Source organism: Amborella trichopoda, chromosome 1 (genome assembly GCF_054954075.1).
Source record: "Amborella trichopoda isolate Santa Cruz 75 chromosome 1, AtrichopodaSantaCruz75HAP2 v2.0, whole genome shotgun sequence".
NCBI lineage: Eukaryota > Viridiplantae > Streptophyta > Magnoliopsida > Amborellales > Amborellaceae > Amborella > Amborella trichopoda.
Genome location: NC_142336.1, coordinates 50,720,848 through 50,742,941, shown reverse-complemented (window position 1 = coordinate 50,742,941; position 22,094 = coordinate 50,720,848). Strand labels below are relative to the sequence as shown.

Below are 22,094 nucleotides of genomic sequence, written 5' to 3'. Positions count from 1 at the left end.
TATGTCAATTTGCAATTTTAATTATATAATCAACCATTTGCAGGCACACCCAAAGCCAAATAAGAGAATTCTTATTTTCCTGACTCATTGTTTGCGCGAGAAAACTAAATTTATATGTTCATCTTACAAACAAAAGGATATATGTTTCTTGGGTAGAAAAAAGTTGATTCTTTCAGTAGGGTTAGCTGGTTAGGCTTGATGATTCCCTAATATATACCCAAAGAAGGGTATAGATTCTTCACCATTCATTTTGCCCAAAGATTAGAAAAATCAAAGAAAGATGGAATTGAGGTCAGACGTTCCAACTAGTTGCTGCACAAAATCAGGAAAGTGATGCTGTACAGTATAATATGTTTCTCAATTATCAAGCTGAGACCTTCACGTAAAAAATCCACCTAATAACAAAAAACATATATCAGCATTCAGGTTAAAGAAAGATATTTTGAGATGTACCAATGTTTGATATTATAATGGGTTTTGGTAAATAAATAGTTAAATACCATCCAATAAATGAATAATAATGAGATATACTTCAAGTATCATGTTTGAATATGCTGACAAAGCTGTAAAGAATTTGCAAGGTCTTGAGTTCTCTCAAAAGACAAGCACTCTTGAAATCAATATAATGCAGCTGACAATAGAACAAAATCACGTGATGCACTTAAGCAAGAAATTTAATAGAAACCAATTCATTAAGTGTTGAATGGTTGTGCACTCTATTCTGCAGTTCTCTGCTCCACCCATAAGCTATTCAGTCAAGCTTAATGGTTACCTAATATGACTTTTTAAAATTCCAAAGGCCTAAGACTAGGATTAAATTTGTCAGCATATTTACAAATTCCAGTCATATAGTCAGGATAAGGCTCCGGCTGAATATATTTGTATGTACTCTATCAAAGGTATATTTTAAGGAGGGAAAATTGTCTAATACAGCAACTATGGATATCCAAAAGAGATATACGGTGGTTTAGAGAAGGTGTCTACAGCTATATAGCTGTAGATATATTACGCAGATCACAGGCTACCTAACAAGGGAAGTATGGCCCCCTCAATATTGGCCAATATCCTGATCCACTAAGCTCCATTTTGTCTTTCATTTGATTCGCAGACAAACTCAAAAAACACCAAACGGACTTCTTATGGGGCAGCGGTCATTTGTCAGAGATTTCATCTAGACAGTGGAAATTGTTGTAATCTCAAGGATAAAAGAGTTTCATTCAAGAAAAATAATTCACTAATGAAGCTCTTTCGGTTATATGATATGACTTTTAAGCTATTGAGGACCTTTGGTGAAAACTCCTTTAGGCTAGGTACCCATGCAAGGCATGTCAATTTGGATGGCAAATGGAAAATGATTTTAAATCTTAGAAAGATCTTAGTCACAGGTACAAAGGATAGAGAGGTGTGGGAGTTGGAATGTGTTCCTAATCAAGTCTGTTCATAGGGATCAAAGCTCTTTTTTCTTTTGTTCTTGGAATAAACTTTGACGTCATGGGGAGCAGAGCTATTACGGCGACAAAACAGACTTCCATATTTGATGAATGTGGGGGAATATAAGCTCCAAGGGTTGTGGCATTTTATTGGATAATTGGATGTGCTATGAAAAAAACAGACCATTTTGGTGATCCAAAGCATAGAGGACTTTCAATGGCTAATGAGGAGGAAACAGTGGAATCATCTTTCTATCAATTATAGTTATAGGCCAGATAATTAAAAGGGATGCTGCTTGCTTTCTACCTTGTTTGTAGGATTGAGTACAATTAAGATGTGATCTAAGAGGGGAGATCCTTGGTGGGTTGGCTGCCATTTTGAGGAAATGGAAATAGAGGAATAGTAGGATCCCCCTTAAAAAAACTCTTCAGCTATGCAAACTTGCTTGAAGTTATCCAGAGGAGAGCTCCACTTGTGCAGAAGCAAATGATCAGTTGTAGATAATATTTAGGCAGCACGATTCACCAATTTCTGTGTACTTGAAGCCAATTCTTGAATATATATGATGGTAGAGAGTTGATTTTAGGTTCTTCCATAAAAGAAAGCCGATTTTGTGGTCATGGAGATTAGAAGGGGTAATTGGCCCATTTTTTTAATTGGTGGGGATTTTTGGGGAAATTATAGATTTATGTTCTTCCAATTGTATCTTGGAGTTTATTCCTGTTCTTGATGAAACAAAATCTCTATATAGGCCAACAGATATGTTGGATTGGTTTACCTCCTAGTGGCTTTCAGTTCATGATGGAATTTAGATTCATCTTGTGGCTGTCAATAAAAATTTATTCAACCTATGGTTTATTATTCATAAAGAGAAAAGAAAATTAAGAAACAAACATGATAGACATCACCACTCTTTGCAGGTCACAAAAAGAACAATTGCCAGTGGTTTCCAGAGCCATCACATCATTCCAGCAACCTTTCATAGGACCACTAACAACAATGTCCAAGAAATGTAATTTTTACACAACCATCATGCAATAAGTTCACCCAATATATATTTCATTTACTAAAGCACACTTCTCTTTGAAGTTCAGATGACATCTGGAAAACTAGTTCTGAAGTACCTATTCCACATACCAGTAGGAAGAACAATAAGAAATGCAGATCATACTCTCTTCCTGTGGTCTCATAAACATGGTTTTATTCAGTACAATACTTTAATGATCCCCTGACATGCAAATTTTGGACTTTTTGATATCAGTTTGGAGAACAAATCAAGATATTCTACTCTAAAAGTGTTATCAGATACAGTATACAAATTCATGAGATTGGGACTTGGGAGTCCGATGTGCAATGTGGCCATCAATGCAGCCACCAGGCAAGAGCAAAAGTTCCTTTGTGGGTGATAATTATAAAGAATTCATAAACAAAATATAAAGAATATCACAATTGTGAGATTTATAAAATGGCAAACATTTAATTTAGTATGTGTCTCTCTCAGTCGCTCGCTGGTGGAGTAACAAAATATTTACTGCTTAGTGCTTCCTTACCTTGTTTTAATTAGCATGTAAGATAAAATGATCTAATCCATTCATCAAATTGAAACACAAATGACGCCATGCAACTAAGCAAGCAAGCAAGTATAATATGAATACTAATAGCAGAAACTGGAAAGTGTTTTTAAGTATTCTCCATGAAATGCTTTCACCAAAGTTCATACACCACATTACCACAAAGGCATAAGTGTAACACGTGGCACATGGACAAATACTTACTTGGCCCTAGCGCAATCTCTATTTCTTGGTTCGATACAAAACCTCAATGAGTTGATATTGAACACCCAAAATCCTTCCAATGATGATAAGCCTTGGCAAAATTTTATATTGGCTGCCTACCTAAAAAACCCAGGCTCTTTACCCACGCATGGGATGGGTTAAGGGAAAGTTTAAGGTCATCACCCTTCTTAGACCCAAAATCCTTCCAATGTGAACACAAAATCATCTTGGATCCTGCTTAAAAAATCCTCCAGGTTTTGGTAGCATAATCAAAATGAATAGAAAAAAAGAAAAAAAGAAAATTCATTTGCCAAATAGTTGAAGGTTAATTCCTTGGATCCAAAAAGGAAATTGATCCTGAGTTTTTTTTTTTTTTTTAGAGGAGGTAGGGAATGACAAGAATAGCCTGCTTATGGGCAACACGCAATGATGCAGCCACATAGGATCCTGCACATGCAGGTGCCTATGCGTCCCTAGGTTGGTGCATGAGGTAAAACCCCTCCTAGTTGGGCCAAAGCGATGCAGCCCTCTTAATACAACCACATAATGAATTATTTGGCTGCATTTGATAACCATTCTACTTGGAGAATTAGAACACAAAAGTGATCCCATCGGGGCAATGCATATTGGGGAGTCCGAAAAGAAGGATCAGAATATGAATCTTATGATGGCATGAGAGGTCTCCAATGCTTCATTTTGTATTGAATCTTGATAGTAGAAAATGTTGATCAATACCCAGTGATATTAATCAGTGTTTTATTCCAAGGCTCAGGCAAGGAACTCAGCCCCTTGCCAAGCTGAGTAACTGGAGCAAGTCCAAACTGACTCGCTCAGGTCTAAAGATTTCAAACTCGAAGCTCCAAATGAACAAAAAACAAGAAAGCTAAAGCAAATGAAACAAATCTTTAATTTTGATGATTTCACAGCACATTACATACACAATGCATCCTACACAAGAGAAAAGTAAGAGAGAACATACATAAATTCTCCTTTTCCTCATCATTATAAAAAATTTGTTGTTGTAAATATAACCAGGTAAGTTGGTCTCAAGGAGGTGCCAAGTTGCCATCTCTATGGCCTGAAAAAATCAAATAAGATAACTAAACCATTCCTAGATGCACCTTCATTAGAAAGTGGATCAAGGCTAATGCTTTCATGTTGGATAATCTGAAGCGAAAGGAAAAAGGAATATTCAAATCATAAATTCAATAAATTTCCAAAGATAGATTTCATAGGTAAATTTAGTCCAAGCATTCAAAATTAACATTATACCTAACTAAACCAATTCTCCTTCCTTTGCAAGATACTTTTGCATATCATCAGCTCCTGCCCTGGCAAAATTTGTCACGAGCAGTGGTACCAATTGACCAACCGAGTCCCTAAATTGCTTACTACTGCTCTTACCATCACCACCAGCATTCTGAACCCCATTTCCAGCAAGACAACCAACTTGTGTGCCATTCATGTATGCCTTGCATGCACCTAAAATAGAATCCGCACGTTCACGAAAATGCCCCTGCACAAAGGCCTCAAAATGCTGTGGCAGCCAACAAGACCAAGAACAGAAAACATTGGTTAAATCAATAAAAAAAGCTGTTGATTAAATTACTATATATGACATAATAATCACAATCAAAATATTTCCAACGCAAAGACATTCAAATGGTTATTCTGAAGAACCTAGGTCTCCGGACACAATGGACAATGGCTTCTCCATATGCAACTTATTATAGCAAACTTTCTTTCCAAACATTACCAGAGCGCACAAAATTTTCATCATCGTACCTTTGGTGGCTTCTTTAGCAAATACAACATTGTCTTGCATGACAAAAGAAAGGTATTCTCATTGTAAGCTAACGCCATTTTATCCCCATCAGGGGTTCCCTTTAATTTCTCGTATCCAGGTTCATTAAAAAATGGACTTGAATTTAACACCAATGCTTGGATAGAGAGCAAGATTTGCAAGATGGTTGATCGAAAGGGGTTCCAGTTTTCAACCCCTCTGCCCCACCAAGTGTTCAATAGACTAAGACAGACAGTCCCATCGCCATACAGATTTGGGTTAGGTCGAAGCCCGAAAGAATAGTAGTACACTTTCTGCAAAAGTTGAACCAACAGTTTAACATAATTTTCTTTTTTTCTTTTACTAGCACAAAAACAGCTAGACTACCTAATTTTTCACAATGTTCTAAATAGGAAAAGCATTCCCTCAATGTACATACTTACAGGTGGTGAATTAGGAAAGTTTGAAGGAAACCGGATGTCAAAGAAGAATAGGCCATCATGATATGGGGTCCCAGGTGGTCCAATAATGACAGCCCTCATAAGATCCATCCTTTCTTCATAGACTCTAACATAGATTGAATCTGCCAAGATGAAAAATATAGAATTGTGATCAAATTTCAAATATGCAAAGAAGCCAGGTGAAATAGAATTCCAGGTCGTGTATGCACACATGTAAACAAGTAGAGATGTACACATGTGAATATGCATTGGCACATGCATGTCTCAGAATGGTACAACAAACTGAAAATACACTAGGTCCACAAAAGGTCCTACTTTACATAGATTTAGTGGTCTCCAATTTCATATTTTTTTAAATATAATGAAAAAATAAAACCATAGATGTGATGAACAGTATTTTCCATTAGATATAAAAGTGACATTACAGAAATCTCATCCGAGAAAGCCTAGAGAAAATAATGAGTTCTCCATAAGTCCTATATGGGAACTCTCATCGGAGAAGAAAATAATGGCCGCTGCTAACCCACCAAAAAAGCAGTAATTTCTATGACTCAATCTCATCTAGGACCCTGGACCTGCCACTGTATGAAATGAAACTGTAGTGGGCAACATCACTTGCACTTTAGATATAATATAAAGAAAAACAATCTCATAAACAAAGAAAATCGCACTTGGAATTCTAATAATGCACACATTTAATGACATAAGCTTTCATTCTTGTCCAGGCAAGTCCTTGTTATATGGGTCATTTGCAAGGTTTAATGTATTATACCAAGGTCTAATATTGAACCTTCTAGGATGTGTATGTGGACTTAGCAGTTAAATTCCTTTGTACAACACAAACCACCTTCTTAATGTAAGGTTTCAGCCATTTTTTTGGGTGAATAAGGTTTCAGGCATTGAAATAGTCAATAAACATGTCGCTCTGCATCCTTTCTTTCTGTCTTTGGCAGGTAAAACGTACATTTCTTCCATCGTAACTATACAAACCAAGTTTGTAGCTTCCCACATCCACATAAAGTTAAGAGCTAAACTCCTTTTCTAACCTCAATTTTTCCATTTTAAAGCTAGGATTCCTATACAAGGCCACATGACTGCAGCCGTTATGCTCATACCACTAAGCAAAGAAGCAAACATACCATCAAGCTTCCATATAATTTTTGTCAGTCTTCCTCTTTTATTGAATGGCAGTGCACACAAAGATACACATGTTTGTGAATGATTAGATCCGCAACAATGCATATACACCACATGCAAGTACCCATATATATTAATATGCAACAAGCATAAATAAGTGCATGCTGTTGATACACATTTCCTACATCACATATAAAAAAATTCAAAATCAAAAGATAAGATTTTAAGCATCATAGCATGTTAGATGCACATACATAAAAATAACTTGCATGCATAATCGCAGACATACAGTGCATCAAGGAATTGATCAACAAAATCAGTTTTTCTTAATAAATATATACACAATTTTTTTTTCCTAAAAGAAAAGGTAAAAGAAGACAATGGCCTCAAGTAAAAACCACTAACCAGGTAAATCTTTCTCTAGGATGCACCAGTCCTTCTGGATTTTCTTTGCCCAAGTTTTGTTTTGCTGAGACATAACAGGAGGAGGAACATACTGAATTATTATCAATCCACAGAAGAAACTATCAAGACAGTCCTTGGAACACCTGCATACATGATTAGGTGGTCTAAAAACTTGAAATATCAAGGCAGTACTCTTAATCCTCCCTCCCTATTTGGCCCTTATCACAGGGTTTTAAAATACCAGACGCGTAAGGGTAGAGAGATAAAATCTATCAATTGTCAAAACTAATGGACTGTTTTATATTCATGCAACATATTTTAACTTGAACACCTTAAAGTAAGATAGCATTTTAAAAAGTTGACAAAACCAAGTACTGTCCTGATATTTCAAGTTCCTGAGCCACCTATGGCTTGTGCTAAAGGCAGGGTCCTGATATTTCCCCAAAAGAAAACACATAGAATATCATATTTACCTTAGATGGCCAGCCAGACGTCAATTTACTAAAGAAGCCCCGGTTTGGATCATGATAATAGTGGTCTGATGTATCTTTAACACTGTCGAATTTCTTGAACTTCTCTAAAGATTGCTCATTTTCTTCCCCTTTTTCTGAAGAGGAAGCAGTGAAATTCTCCAAAGATTGCCCATTTTCTTCCTTTTCTTCAGAAGAGGAAGGAGTCTCAATCTCTGAGACGCTCGAAAACTGGCTGTTAGATAGATAATGTAGTATAATTTAGATACATTATTCGGAATCAGATAGGAAGCTGAATGAAAGAGAGATGATACTTCGAAATATTACTCAAATTAAGAGAGAAATCTACTAAGGGTACCAAATGACTGTAAGAATAAGGGAAACTTAGATGAGAGAGAGAGAGAGAGAGAGAGTCACCTAGACATTGCCGTAGCACCTCCCCAAACTTCTTTCACTACAATGAAAAGAAAAACAAAATTAAAATAATATCTGCAATCTATAAGCAATAAAAAGAAAGAAAAACATCTTGTGAATGCAAAATTAAGCGTTAATTCAGTTAGTTACAAGTTTAATAATTAGGAAAAAACAAAAACTACATGTCTATAGCTTGAACTTGTCTTTTTTAGTGGTTGAATATAATTCTAAATTTTTGTTTTCTCGATAAGAGAGAAAGACAGTGAAAGAAGGAAAGAAAACCCACGTCATGGTCCAATGTAGTGAAAGAAGGAAACAAACAAAATCTCTATATCAAAATACTCCAGCATAATAACCATTATGCCCCAGTTTCAACAATATTAAATAGGAAAGAAAACCCACTTCATGGTCTAAATCAATAAACAATTCAATCCAGTTCTTAGATAGGCCGAGAAAATCCAAGAAAACCCACAGAAAAAGAAAACATGCCTAAATGTAAGAGATAATTTAATCTCCAAAAGTAAATAACAAAGCAAGTTAATGTAATGCAGTAAAAAACTAAGGGAATGCAGTAAAAATAATAACCATTCCCGATAAAAAAAAAGGAAAAAAAAAAAGCCCAAAAATCAGACTAATTTAATCTCAAAAGTGAATAAGAGAGCAACCCAATTCACACACACTGCAGTACAAAGTACCTAACAAGTAACTAACAGGGAATGCAGTAAAATATAATACAAAATCAAAATAAAGAAAGGATAAAAAAACCCAAAATCTAAAATACAGTTAAGAAGAAACAATGAGACTAATTACCCAATTTGACAGAGAGCTCCAAACCAGAAGGAAAAAGAAGGGGAGTTGCAGCCACGAACAATGGAAAGAAGAGTAAAATATTACAGAAAGATGAGGAGGAAATAAATAAGGAAGTACATATGAAATAGAGATAAAACCGGTAAGGATCATGATAATTATCTCCGATGTATTCAGTCTATCGTTTTTTAGATATGAAATAGAGATAAAACCGGTAGGGATCATAATAATTATCTCCGATGTATTCAATCCAATGGTTTAAAAAACGGATCGGTGACTCGGATCGGGCTTCCAAAAAACTGATCCGGATCGACGAATCGGCGATTCGGATCGAAAATCGGGTGAATCGGTCAGAATAAAGCTTAAAAAAAATTCGAAAAAATTATTAAAATTCATTATAAATATTGTTTTTTAGGAATTCAATAAAAATAAGGGTACTCCATTAAGAATTTTCATGTTTTTGAATGAATATGCGAATATTGATATGTTCTTTCCCTGCATGAACCGCCATTCAGCATTTAATTTACAGTATTTCGTGCTCATCCCTACACTGTTGCTGTTGGGACTCGATATGTGAATAATATGACTGGGATAGGGTGGCCTCAGAATCATCATCTCTCTCGTTTTCTCTTTGAATAATATGGATTAAAAAAAAAAAAAACAATTTTTCAAAAAAATCGATCATGGATTAAAAAAAAAATCACAAATTTTCAAAAAAATCTATCATGGATTACAAAAAAAAATTCGATCATGGATTAAACAAAAAAAATCACAAATTTTCAAAAAATTCAATCATGGATTACATAAAATTCGATCATGGATTACATAAAATTTGATCATGGATTACATAAAATTCGATCATGGATTACATAAAATTTGATCATGGATTACATAAAATTCGATCATGGATTACAAAAAAAAACAAACAAAAAAAACAAAAAATTCAATCGTGGATTACAAAAAAAGAAAAAAATAGTTCGATCATGGATTACAAAAAATTCAATCATGAATTACAAAAAACTCTATCATGGGTTACAAAAAAAGCAAAAAACAAAAAATTCAATCATGGATTACAAAAAAAAAAACAAACATTTCGATCATGGATTACAAAAAAAAAACAAACATTTCGATCATGTATTACAAAACATTCGATCATGGATTACAAAAAATTCTATCATGGGTTACAAAAAAAAAAAAAAAAACAAAAAAATCGATCATGGATTACAAGAAAAGAAAACAAACATTTCGATCATGGATTACAAAAAAATCGATCAAGTATTACAAAAAAATCTATCATGGATTACAAAAAAAAAAAAAAAAAAAAAAAAAAAAAAAAAAAAAAAAAAAAAAAAAAAATAAATAAATAAATAAATAAATAAATAAATTCCGTACGGAATCGCCGATTCACTGTTCGGACTCGCCGATTCCGTACAGTGAATCGGCGATTCACTGTACATAATCGTCCGGTTCTCTCTAGAACCGGACGATTTCCGATTTTTTGGGCGATCCGGTCCCTTTTCACGATTTCCGTGTCGAACCGGGCGAGTCCGGTTCGACTCGGCGTTTTTTAAAACGCTGATTCAATCTATCGTTTTTTATTTTATCACACAATATTCCGATGGATGCCCATTACGGTAAAATAACATTTTCGTAGAAATTTAAGATTCCCCTTATAATTATCATTGCTAAAATAATTATTGGTAAAATAATTACTGATAATATAAAGATAAAACCGGTAGGTATCATGATAATTATCTCCGATGTATTCAATCTATCGTTTTTTATTTTATCACACGATATTCCGTTGGGTGCCCATTACAATTATCATGGTAAAATAACATTTTCGTATAAATTTGAGGATGACCCTATCGTTATCATGAGTAAGATAATTATTGGTAATATAAATGTGGTGTGAAAGCAAATTATTGATTTCAATTTGAGAGAAAAGCATGCCAATGCCTAAAAATTTGCTCCAAAATGTTAATATATAGCAACTGGGGAGCAAATTACAAAACTATTGGTAGCAATTTTTGATATATTAATTTTCGTATGCAATAGAAAATATTATACACATAATGCTTACATTTATTCGAATTAAATAAAATTTTGCTAATATCGTTTATTTTTTTAGGTATTTAAAAAAGTATATGCTATTTTCCATATTTTAGAATGATATCTTTTTGTGTATTTTTTATTTTTACTAAACATCCCGAATTTTAAGTTCCAAACCAACAAACCCCAATTATTTGGGATGTAAAGATGATGATGATCTTTTTGTGTATTTTTTATTTTTACCACAATACCTCTCATCCAAACTTTTAAGTTCCAAACCAACCTTTCCATACACTTAACTACTTCTGTACTAGTCTTTGCTTTATACCTAAAAAATTAACCACTTTAGGACCGGTCCTAAGCCGAGACTAAGGAGGAGGATCATGTTCGGTTGACAATAAATATAAACTTTTGTTACATCTATTTCATGAATACTAAACTATGATAAAGTGGTTCAAGTTCTAACCCCCTCACCCTCATTTTTAAACAATAGATAAGTGGGACACCTCTCAATCAAAAACAAAAGAAAATTCAACTGTGGATATTTTCAAAAACATGTAAAAAGGGGACAAAAAAAAGTGGAATATGAGGAAAAGCTATAATAGATATTTATTTATGGAAGTTTACTAATACTAATAAAAGGTATTCTACAATAAATAATATCCTAGATTAATTAAATATTGTACAGTCTCGATAGTTTACCGATAAAGTCCATATAAACACCATAGTACTCCCGCAGGACTACCTACCCTAAATTGCCAAACCCAAAAATCAAAATTGTGCTCATTAGTACAAGGAATTATATACTATGAGACTATTTATTTTTAGTACAAAGAGGTCACAATTGGCACCAACCATTAAATGCCAAATTGAATGGCTTGACATGTGTCAAAAAGTTTGAAAAAAATTATTTTAACTTGGAGTCTAGTAAATGATACACTCACACTCATCCAATTTGAAATTTGATGGACAAAATGGTTGTGACTTCCTTATATTAAAAGTAAAAAAGAAAAAAGTGTTTTATGAGTAAGCAAACTCTTTAGCTCATTGACTTACAAACATTCATCTCTAAGATGAACCTCCACAACTAAAGATTCCTATCCAAATGATAGGAATTTTTTTAACACAAATATTTTAATATTTTATTTTGTTTTTTATATTCATTATCATCATAGTGTAGATCATGGATCTCTACAAATTTGGGTCCAAGATTTATATAAAAATTCGTGCTAGAGGGAGCCCACATTAGAATAGTATGAGTCGGAGGACTCATAAAAACCGGGTCCAAAAGTAAAAGACGCAGTTTCTATGAGTCCATCTAGAAATGAGTCACCTCTTAAAATCTAGTTTTGAGATGGATTTTTTGACTTAATTATTAAGAATATCTCTAATATGAAGATCATAAATATAAAAAAATAAATAAATTAAAAAAATTGAAAATCAATAATTCTATTAAGAAAACATTTGGACTTTAGTTTCAATTGTTTTTGGATGGACCACCTATTTGCATCCATCTTGAAGATGGATGTTTTATACCTTGGGACGCATATTATAGAAATGCGGTCCAACCCTTGTGAAGCAATTTTCCAAAAGCAAATGGTCTCTTTATATATTTTTTCTTAATACAAAGACTACGAGCTTGACAGAGACTCGATGCTACCCGATTTTCAGTAGGTAAACTCGGATTTGGTCGAGTTATGTATTATTCAGGAAAAAGTTGGTCAAAAGTAAAGAAAAAGACCACCATGTTAGACACCTAAAACAAGTTGGGTTTTCTTCCAAATGGTAAATGTTATATTGTTTTTCCTCATCCCTAACATCAATTTCAAAAAGGAAAAGTGCTGTATGCGTTTGGGGGACGCATTTCTATATCTGTATCCCCTAAGGCATAAAACGTCCATATTGAAGATGATGCACATGTGTGGGTCTACATTTTTTTTTCCATAAAATTTTTATTTTTTATTTTTAAAATTTATTTATTTTATATATTCGTCATCTCCATATTAGAGAATAAAGATTATATGTTCCATAAAGGAAAAAATTTATATAAAGTTGCAATTAAAGACGCACCTCAAAAAAAAAAAATATTTTGAGTCTCAAAAATAGTGCATTTGATTCTTGCCACACATTAACTAGACCATCCATTTTCAAGATTTGCATATGTTTATAGATCTACTTGATTTTAACTATTTTTTAATTTAAAATTTTACAATTAGAGTTGAAACTAGATTTTAAGAAAATCCTAAGAATTTGTTACACCAAAATTACATATTATGATAAAATCTGGAGGTGCACCTTAAATGGATTGTTTAAGGTTGCAACCTTATAGAAACCACGATCGTTGCAACCTTAAACCATCAAAGTAAGGTGTGCCATATAATTTTAGTATCGAAAATTCCTAGGATGGCATGAGAATCCATTTTCATCTCTAAACCTAAAATTTTAGACTCCAAAAACAGTTCAAATCAAGTAGATATATTAATATATGAAATTCTTGGAAATAGACAGTCCAAATAATGTATTGCAATATGCACTTTTTTTTAAAATCAAAATCTTTTTTTATTTTCAGATTCATAGATCTCGATGTTGAGATGATTGATTAGAGTGTTTCCCAACTTCAAAACAACATTTCACAATAAATTTTTAAGGGGCACCTTAATTCTACGTTTTAATATTGCAACCTTGTCTAAACTTTTTCCATTTTTAATTACTCATTTAGTAATTTTAAAGTGGATCCAATATTCTTGATTAATAAAATCCTTTTCTATGGATCTGCTTACCTAGGGAGCAATCTCATAATTTGCTCCCACAAGAATATAATATATGTTAGAAATATGGCCTATCGGGCCTTTTTATTCTGAGAATTTATTTTTCAATAATGGTACAAAAGCCATATTGTATAGTATATGTGAAATACCATATACTAGGATCCATTTTGGAGATTTTAGAGGATGTTGTACTAAAGGGAAAGCCCAATGTCACTGGAGAGAAAACCCAGTGATGTGTTTGGATTCTTTGTAAGAATTATTATTTTTATTATAGTATACAAAATTATTTAATTTCTAAATATATTTGATCAAATCGAAAGAATGCTTGGATGACATCCTATTATGTGAGTCATTAGTTCAGTAATGACAGATTTAGCTCATTGCATAGGATTAACAGTTTAGTGACAACTTATCAATTCTAATTGGCTGCACTTAAGGAAATTAAAGCAGGAATTATACTTGGATCTCAACTCCTATAGACCATGAATGTGAGAGTTATAGAATATGGTTCTCCATAAAAAGAAGTTAACCCCTCAAGTAAAATTGATAGAGAATGATAGAAAAGAGGTAAATGAGATTCATCAAAGAGGAGGACTCTCAAAGTTGCCCGTCACCAGATGGTGTGGTCTATAGGATTTGGTATGAAACCTTAGGTCCTTCATGTGATTTGAGGACAGATCCGAGTAAGTTGTTTGTCAATTTTATTTTATTTATTTATTTATTTTATTGGGACTAACAATATATACATCGAAAGATCAATATTACAAAGGGCATTAATCAAAAAATCTATAAGATACACTATTTAACATTACATTTGGCACTATTCTAAATCATAAGTATGTGTCTTTTGATGGGTATTTTAAAAGTAAATTGGTAAAATATTAAGTAGATCATCTCTCATGAGTATTTGGATAAATTTATCACATTACAATTTGCTCCCACTAGAGGCCATTCCTTCATTGTCAAATAATTTGTTGAGTGAGAGGTGTGTTGATCCTAAGGAAAAGCCCTTGTTAGGAGAACTTGTAGGGGCCCTAATTTTCAAATTTGTTGAGTGATCCTAATGAAAAACCCGTGCAAGGAGTACTTGTAGGGCCCTAATTTTCGATTATGTGACTTTTTTCTTCTATTTTTTTCCCTCAAAAGTTCTTTCATTGCCCGTTGGGACGAGTACTTAAGCCGGGCCATTTTTTTTCTTATTCCAATTATCAAATGATTTACCTTATTCAAAAACTAAAAAAATTTCATTGTTGTTATTGAAATAATTTTTGTTCTTGTTTCCCTCTCTAGAATTTATTCTATAATAGAATATGCAAATACAAAAGGGATTCGGATACAAATTGCGGGGTGCCAAAACAAAAAATAAAAATGAGTGGCACTCTGCAATTGCCTTGAATTACACTTTAGGACTGAACAATAGTCCGTCTAATTTTTCGGATCGCTAGATCTAGGTATACAAGAACTCAATTCACTGAAAGTTTATTCATCTAGTGATTCTAAAGTGCATGAAAAACTTTTTTATCCAAAAGAAATCCACTTATATCGATCTTTTGTTAGAGGACCAAATATACTAATTGATCCCGTAAGAGTACAATATATATATATATATATATATATATATATATATATATATATATATATATATATATATATATATGCTTATTTCTAAAACGTTATTTAACACTCTCCCTAGCCGTAAGATGTGAAAAACAACAACCAGGATGTCTTATTGATTATACGTGTTGTTCCTGTGCTCGAAGTCTAAAACATCTTTGCTACTTTTTAGCAAAGGATTGGCATAGTTCTCCACATCTAACGGCTTAGGAAGGTGTGCACTATTTCGAGAACTAGGTAAAATGTAATGTGCTTATTAACGGCTTAGGAACGTGTGCACTATTTCGAGAACTAGGTAAAGTGTAATGTGCTTATTAACAAAATTAGTGAGAGAATAGGTAAACATAAAAAAGAGTTTAAACCGCAAGGTATAGAGAGAGAATGGATAAACATAGGAGAGATAATGGATATATAGAAAGAGTTTAAACCCACCCAATCTAATATATAGAGAGAATGGATAAACATAAGCGAGAGTTTAAAGGGTAGAGAAGAGTTTAAACCCACCAATGTTTATCCATTCTCTCTATACCTTACATTGGATAGATTTAAATTCTTTTTACTCTTTAAACTCTCTTCTATGGTTTTCTATTCTTTCTCTTATGTTTATCTCTTCTCTCTCTATACCTTGAATGGGTTTAAACTCTTCTCTATTTTTATATATTCTCTCTCTTATGCTTATCCATTTTTTCTGTAACTTGGGTTTAAACTCTTCTCTATATTTATCCAAGATTTCGGTGGTTGAATAATTGAAATTTTTTTCGGCTCTTTAAGAGCTGAAAAAAGGAAAATCCAAAGAACACGTAGAATAGGAAAATCCAGAGAATATGTAGAGTTCCTATGAAAAAAAATTTGGGTTCTTGTAGAATCGAAATTTTTTTTTATTTTTCAAAAACCGAAATTGGCCTGGTTTCGGTTATTGAACAATCGAAAATCCATTGAATTCGGTTGTTCAAAATCGAAAGAGGGTAAAATTGTTTTTTTTTAAAAAATTCGTTATGACAAGAAAAATACAGACAAATAGATAATAACCGAAACTATTCGGTAGCTTTGTAATAACGTAAACTATAACATATATGTTCGTAATTGTCCCTAAATTATATTCCCAAAGTACAACGTTTTACCTGATATTCTTTCCAGATTTGAAAAAAATGGAAAACTGATTACAAAATCTGGAAAATAGATACGATAAATTTTCACTTCACCAGAAAACGAACTAAAAGAGTGTTTTATTATTATTATTTTTCCATGTAATTCAAGGGATGAGATCTTTTACTAATGATAAAGAATGAAACTCAAGACATCATATTATGACGACCTATCACCCTGACCGCTTAACCTTAAGCCCATTCTTAAACCAAAGAGAAGAGTAATGAAAGATAGAAGTGGTTTGAAGTAGAGAGAAAATAAGCCCTTTGGATAAGGTATTTCTCTAACTCGGAATATACATATTTTTGCCAATGTTGAATTAAAGGAAACTTGAAAAAACCTAAACTTAGTAAAAAAGAAACCAACAATAACATTAAAAAATTTTATGTCCTAACAGTCATATGGGACCCATATCTTTACCTGCTTTTACGACTCTTATTGAAATGGGCATTTTAATGGGAAAGTATATAATGAGATCATTTACTTTTAGTACACGGAGATCATATATAATATTGACCATTGGATGTGAAATTGAGTGGTTGTATATATTTCATTGACCAAGCTCAAAGTTCAAAATATAATAATTCGAACAATGTGACACACCTAAGCTATCAGATTTCACATCAGATGCTTATAAGTAATTGTAATCTCCTTGTATCAAAGGTGAATGGTCTCATTGTATACAATTCCTACATTTCATGGTTACAATGATCAGTATCGAAGTTTTTGTTTTTTTAGCTGCTATCGGGATGACTATGCTATCCGCCAATATTTTTCAAAAAATGTTGGTCTGGATCGGAAATGCTCGATTTAAATTGAAAGTGCTTAATCCATATTTATTTTTTGAGGGGCCAGTTGCTTTCGGGATGACTATGCTATCCGCCAATATTTTTCAAAACATGTTGGTCTGGATCGGAAATGCTCGATTTAAATTGAAAGTGCTTAATCCATATTTTTTTTTTGAGGGGCCAGTATGGCTCTTGTAGTATGTTAGGAACCGAGAGGGTCTCACTAAGAACTGGCCAGTTTGGGAGATCCATTTTTATTTTCTATTTTAATTTTTTAAAATTCTTTTTATTTTTTAGTTTTTTATTAGTTGATTCTTTTTTTTTTTTTTTTTTTTTATTGGTTGATTCTTTCGAATGGCTCTCAATTGGATCAGCACTTTTCCAATCTAGAGCGGTTATTCACCGAGCTGGACTAGTTTCCCAAATGGCCGGTTGCCGATCCGGGTTTTTTAACATTTCTATAACTTGCTATTTTTTATGAATGGGTTGTATTCCCAAAATTACCACCTTGAAAGGAGGCATACCAAGCTAGTAGAAAGTAGAAACCATGCTATAAATAATATTATTTGCACAACAGCAGTTACACCAAAACATTCACATTCGTAGCAGAATCGCCAATTTTTTTGCGGAACTGCGATGATTCTTCACCAATTCCGACCAATTTTTCACCGAGTCGAGCGAAAAAAAAAGGATGAACGCTTTTTTTAAAAAAATTGAAACAAAAATTATCGATTCCACCGATTCTTCCGATCCGATCCATTGATTCTCCCGATCCGATACGGGTATAGGTGTGACCGATTCGAGTCACCAATCCATTTTTTTAAACCTTGGAAACAAACATAAATAAAAGGAAAAGTATCATGCTCACACCATGTGGCAATGGATTCGAGTCACCAATCCATTTTTTTAAACCTTGGAAACAAACATAAATAAAAGGAAGAGTATCTTGCTCACACCATGTGGCAATGGGAGAGATTTTACAAGGCCATATCTAATAGTCAAAAATTAATTTTGTATTTTATTTTATTTTTATTTAAATAATATACTTATATGAAATTTGGGATATTCCTTTTTTATAAAGAGATCTAAATAAAAATATTTTAAAAAATCAAAATACCCCTAATCTATTTTAGTCGATATTTTTTGTTCAATATATTTTTTAGTATTTTTATTTAATTTTTTTTTAAAATGAAGCTGCAACCTAAAGTTTAGAGAAATATAATGTATAAATAGTGATTTGTCAAATTTCAAAATTCTGCCATCAAATTTCAATGAGGAGTAATGCATACAGGCTTTATGGGACTCATGTTAAGATCCCAATCTTTGACATGTTCTAGCAACTATTTCTCTATCTCTATACTTTCTTCTCAAGTCCCTAACAAAGGCTATGCCATTTCCCCCTCTTATAAAACTGTCAAACGGTTAGCCATTTCCACCTCTGAAGGTCTCCTTAGAGAGTTTTTAATGGAGATGATTGAGCTGACGATTTAGGTAGCTGACGATTTAGGTAGATGCTTTAAAACCCACTTTAATCTTGATATATATAAAGTGTCAACCTTATGTTACTAAAGGAGCACCTTTGAAAAACCATTGGGAAGTTTAGTTCGATGCTAGAAAACTTCAAATTGATTATCTCAACCTCAATATGTATAGAAATGAAAAAATAAGTTTCAAGTCATGAAAATCGTGCATTTTGCAATGCATTATCTGGACTATCTATTCTCAAAAATTTCAAATGTTTATAGATCTGCTTGATTCGCATCAGTTTTAAAGCTTTAATTTTTTGTAATTAAGGTTAACAATAGATTTCCATACTTCGTAAAGCTTTTCGCCATGGAACTGCATCTTTCGGTATAGTTTTGAAGGTTGCATTACTTCAATAATATAAGGTGTCAACCTTTTACAAGCCTCACCCTTTACTCTTCAACTGCTCATCAATGAAGCCACATATGTTTATCTTGGGCAAAGTCAATGTGGCCTAGTGGTTTGCCACTTGAGATTGTTGGCAAAGTGGGTCATGAGCTTAGTGGTCATCAATTTATACACTAGAGCATCTTGAAAGCATGTAACAAAATTCGAAATATTTTATTGTAGACTTTTTGTTCAAATAATGACACATCTTCAACCACCTGATTACAAATTTAAAAGTTAATAATGATTGTGACCTCTTTATATCAAAAGTAAATAGTCTCATTATATACATTTCTTGATGATGATTGTGACCTTCTTATATCAAAAATAAATAGTCTCACTATATACATTTCTTGATGATGATTATGACTTTCTTGTATCAAAAATAAATAGTCTCACTATATACATTTCTTTCGAATTTTTTACCGTTTCAGAGGTGATCCGATATTTCCATAGATGGAAATGGGGGATACTCGTAAGGGTCCTAAATGGGTTCCCATGTAGATCATTGCGAGGTGGTGTATTTGGCCCCATTTGTTTGTTTTATTTCTACTCATGGAATGAAAGTTGTATCAGTTATCTGTCTCTTTCCCCCATATCCTTAATGAGTCACGCACGCTTCTATCCCAAGATTATATATTGCCCTGTGGGTCAAAAAAAAAATGAAAACAGAAAAAGAAAAGAAAGGATGCTGCATAATTGCATAATTTTTAAAGGGTGCGGTTTGTATAGAGCCTAGGCTCTAAACAATCAAATTAGAACCTACCTTCATATAGTATTGACAAATATGGTTTCAATACTGAAAATCATTGTGATAGCCTTAAATATATTTTCATCTTTATTTAGAAAGTTTAAAGTTTTAAAAATAGTGTAAATTGATAGATCTATGAAAATTTTGAAAATTGACAGTATATTATTTTCAAAATTTGAAATCCATTTTTTTCTCATATCCATGCATCTTAATGTCGAGATGATCAATTTGAGGATATTTAGACATCAAAACAACCTCTTCTAGTGAAATTTTTGAGGTAGGCTCTAATTTGATTGTTTAGAGCCTCGGCTCTATATAAACTTTGCCCTTTTTTAAAAGGGCAAAAAACCAAACCCCAATAAAACTATTAAAGTGCGAGGACCAAAATAGAAAAGTAATAAGCTTCTTTCATCATTTATACTTGAGGTAAATTAAGAGAAAAATCTTTAAAAACAAAACTTAAAAAAAGTATTATATATTTTATATTTCACATTGAAGTTCTATTTTTTTTTAGTGGACGTTGTATTTCATTTTTATTCTTTGATATATATATATATTAGATTAGGTCAAATTTTGGGAATCCGTACTCTCAGCATTACACACTTGCAAAAGTATTTAAAAATATACTTGTTAAATGAAAAGAACCAAAATACCTTTACAATTTCAAAATTTTAGAGGTGTTATTGACATTTATTTACTATAAAATAGGTTTTGGTATTTTTTACAAAATGTGAGAATAAGTATCCTCAAAGTTAAGCCCAATACGGTGTGTATAGAAGAAAATAAAATTAAAAGGAAAAAGTTTTATATAAGTGAGAGGCTCTAAACAATCAAATTAGGGGTACCTCAAAAATTCTACTAGAAGAGGTTGTTTTGATGTTCAAATATGATCATCTCGACCTCAAGATGCATGGATATGACAAACAAATGGATTTCAAGTTTTGAAAATTGTGCATCTTGTAATGTATTTTTGGACTATCAATTTTCAAGATTTTCAAGTTTTCATAAATATGTTCGATCTACAATATTTTTTAAGCTTTAAATTTTTAATTAAAGATGAAAATATATTTTAAGGCTATCACAAAGATTTCCGACATTGAAAGCACATTTCTCAATACTATTTGAAGATGCAATTTACTTTGATTGTTTAGAGCCTCGGCCCTATACAAACCGCATCCAAATTAAAATACAATATGAACTCCAAAAAAGTGGAACTTGAAAATTAAATAAAAATATATAACACTATTTCTAAATTTTGACAAAAGTTTGCTCGAGTTTTTGAAATATTTATAGTGTTTTCATCATATTCCTTTAATGGCAAATTGCCGGTTCAAGTCGGATCTGCCCAATCGAACCAAGACCGACAACCACCTCGTCTAAGTTCCTCCTTCAACACGGACTCAAACCTAAGGGTGTACAAATAATACTAAAAAAGTTTTTTTAATTGAAAGTGTTTTTAGAATGAATTGAAGTTCCTAAGCTTTGTTTTAATATTTTAAATTTTATTTTATTTTATTTTTGTTCTACTATCGTAGAGTTGAACCAAATGAGCCGTCAACATGGCTAGTGTTCAACTCGAACAGTGCAACTCAAAACTGGTGGGTGATCAGTTTAATCCGATTGTCCGTTTTTAAAACATAAACATACACATTAATTGTAGTCTGATTTTTAAAACATTGGTAAACACATTGATAGACTTCAAAGCTAGGAGCTGGTGATGATTGACGATAATGTTAAATAAAAAATAAAATAAAAAATCGTTGATCCAACTCAAGAATCCAAAGTTTGCACCAGCCGTGGAGAGCGACTAGGTTGGGTCCGCCCGGATGCGGGCAAGTCGACCGGTTACTCTTTTCTTCTTTTTGTCAAATGAAGAAAATGCAAAACAGTTTTTAAATTGTGATCGATTTGGAACCAAATTCATCCCTCTTAGGCCCTATCTATTCATTTCATCAAAATTTGCATTAAGCAAAACTTTTTCAAAAAAAAAAAGAAGAAAATCTTCATTTTTTTATCCCTAAAGCCCTGCCATTCTTGTAATCTCTCACATTTATAAACTAACCATCTTAAATTTGATTCAAAATGCTGGCATTGGAGCCCTCTAAAAAACATATGTATAACTATTTGTTGGATCCAAAATATTTACAGAAATCGAGTCTCCAAAATTTAGGGATTTTTTTAATTACAGAATCTAAAGCATGACTTTTTCTCACTATTTCACCAAATTTCTTCAAATTTATTCTAAGATGCCTATGTCATGATATACACAAACGTTGATAATTTTGATTAAAACAGAAAATCTCCAAGATCTTTCTTCAAATTTATCCTAAGATGCCTATTGTCATGATATTCACAAATGTTGATAATTTTGAATCAAAACA

The 22,094-nt window shown here is 32.6% G+C and overlaps 1 protein-coding gene across 1 annotated transcript in view; it reads right to left on the bottom strand.

Annotated features, from left to right (window-relative positions):
- LOC18448926 (uncharacterized) overlaps positions 1 to 22,094 on the bottom strand; it is a 40,792-nt gene continuing 18,698 nt past the window's right edge. The window contains exons 10-17 of the mRNA XM_088846284.1: positions 8,687 to 8,861; positions 7,880 to 7,916; positions 7,466 to 7,697; positions 6,993 to 7,056; positions 5,433 to 5,572; positions 4,992 to 5,303; positions 4,479 to 4,743; positions 1 to 395 (exon numbers count right to left, since the gene is read on the bottom strand). Coding sequence (XP_088702410.1) covers positions 4,483 to 4,743; positions 4,992 to 5,303; positions 5,433 to 5,572; positions 6,993 to 7,056; positions 7,466 to 7,697; positions 7,880 to 7,916; positions 8,687 to 8,861 — 1,221 coding nt within the window. The 3' untranslated portion in view covers positions 1 to 395; positions 4,479 to 4,482. The remainder of the gene's footprint in view (positions 396 to 4,478; positions 4,744 to 4,991; positions 5,304 to 5,432; positions 5,573 to 6,992; positions 7,057 to 7,465; positions 7,698 to 7,879; positions 7,917 to 8,686; positions 8,862 to 22,094) is intronic.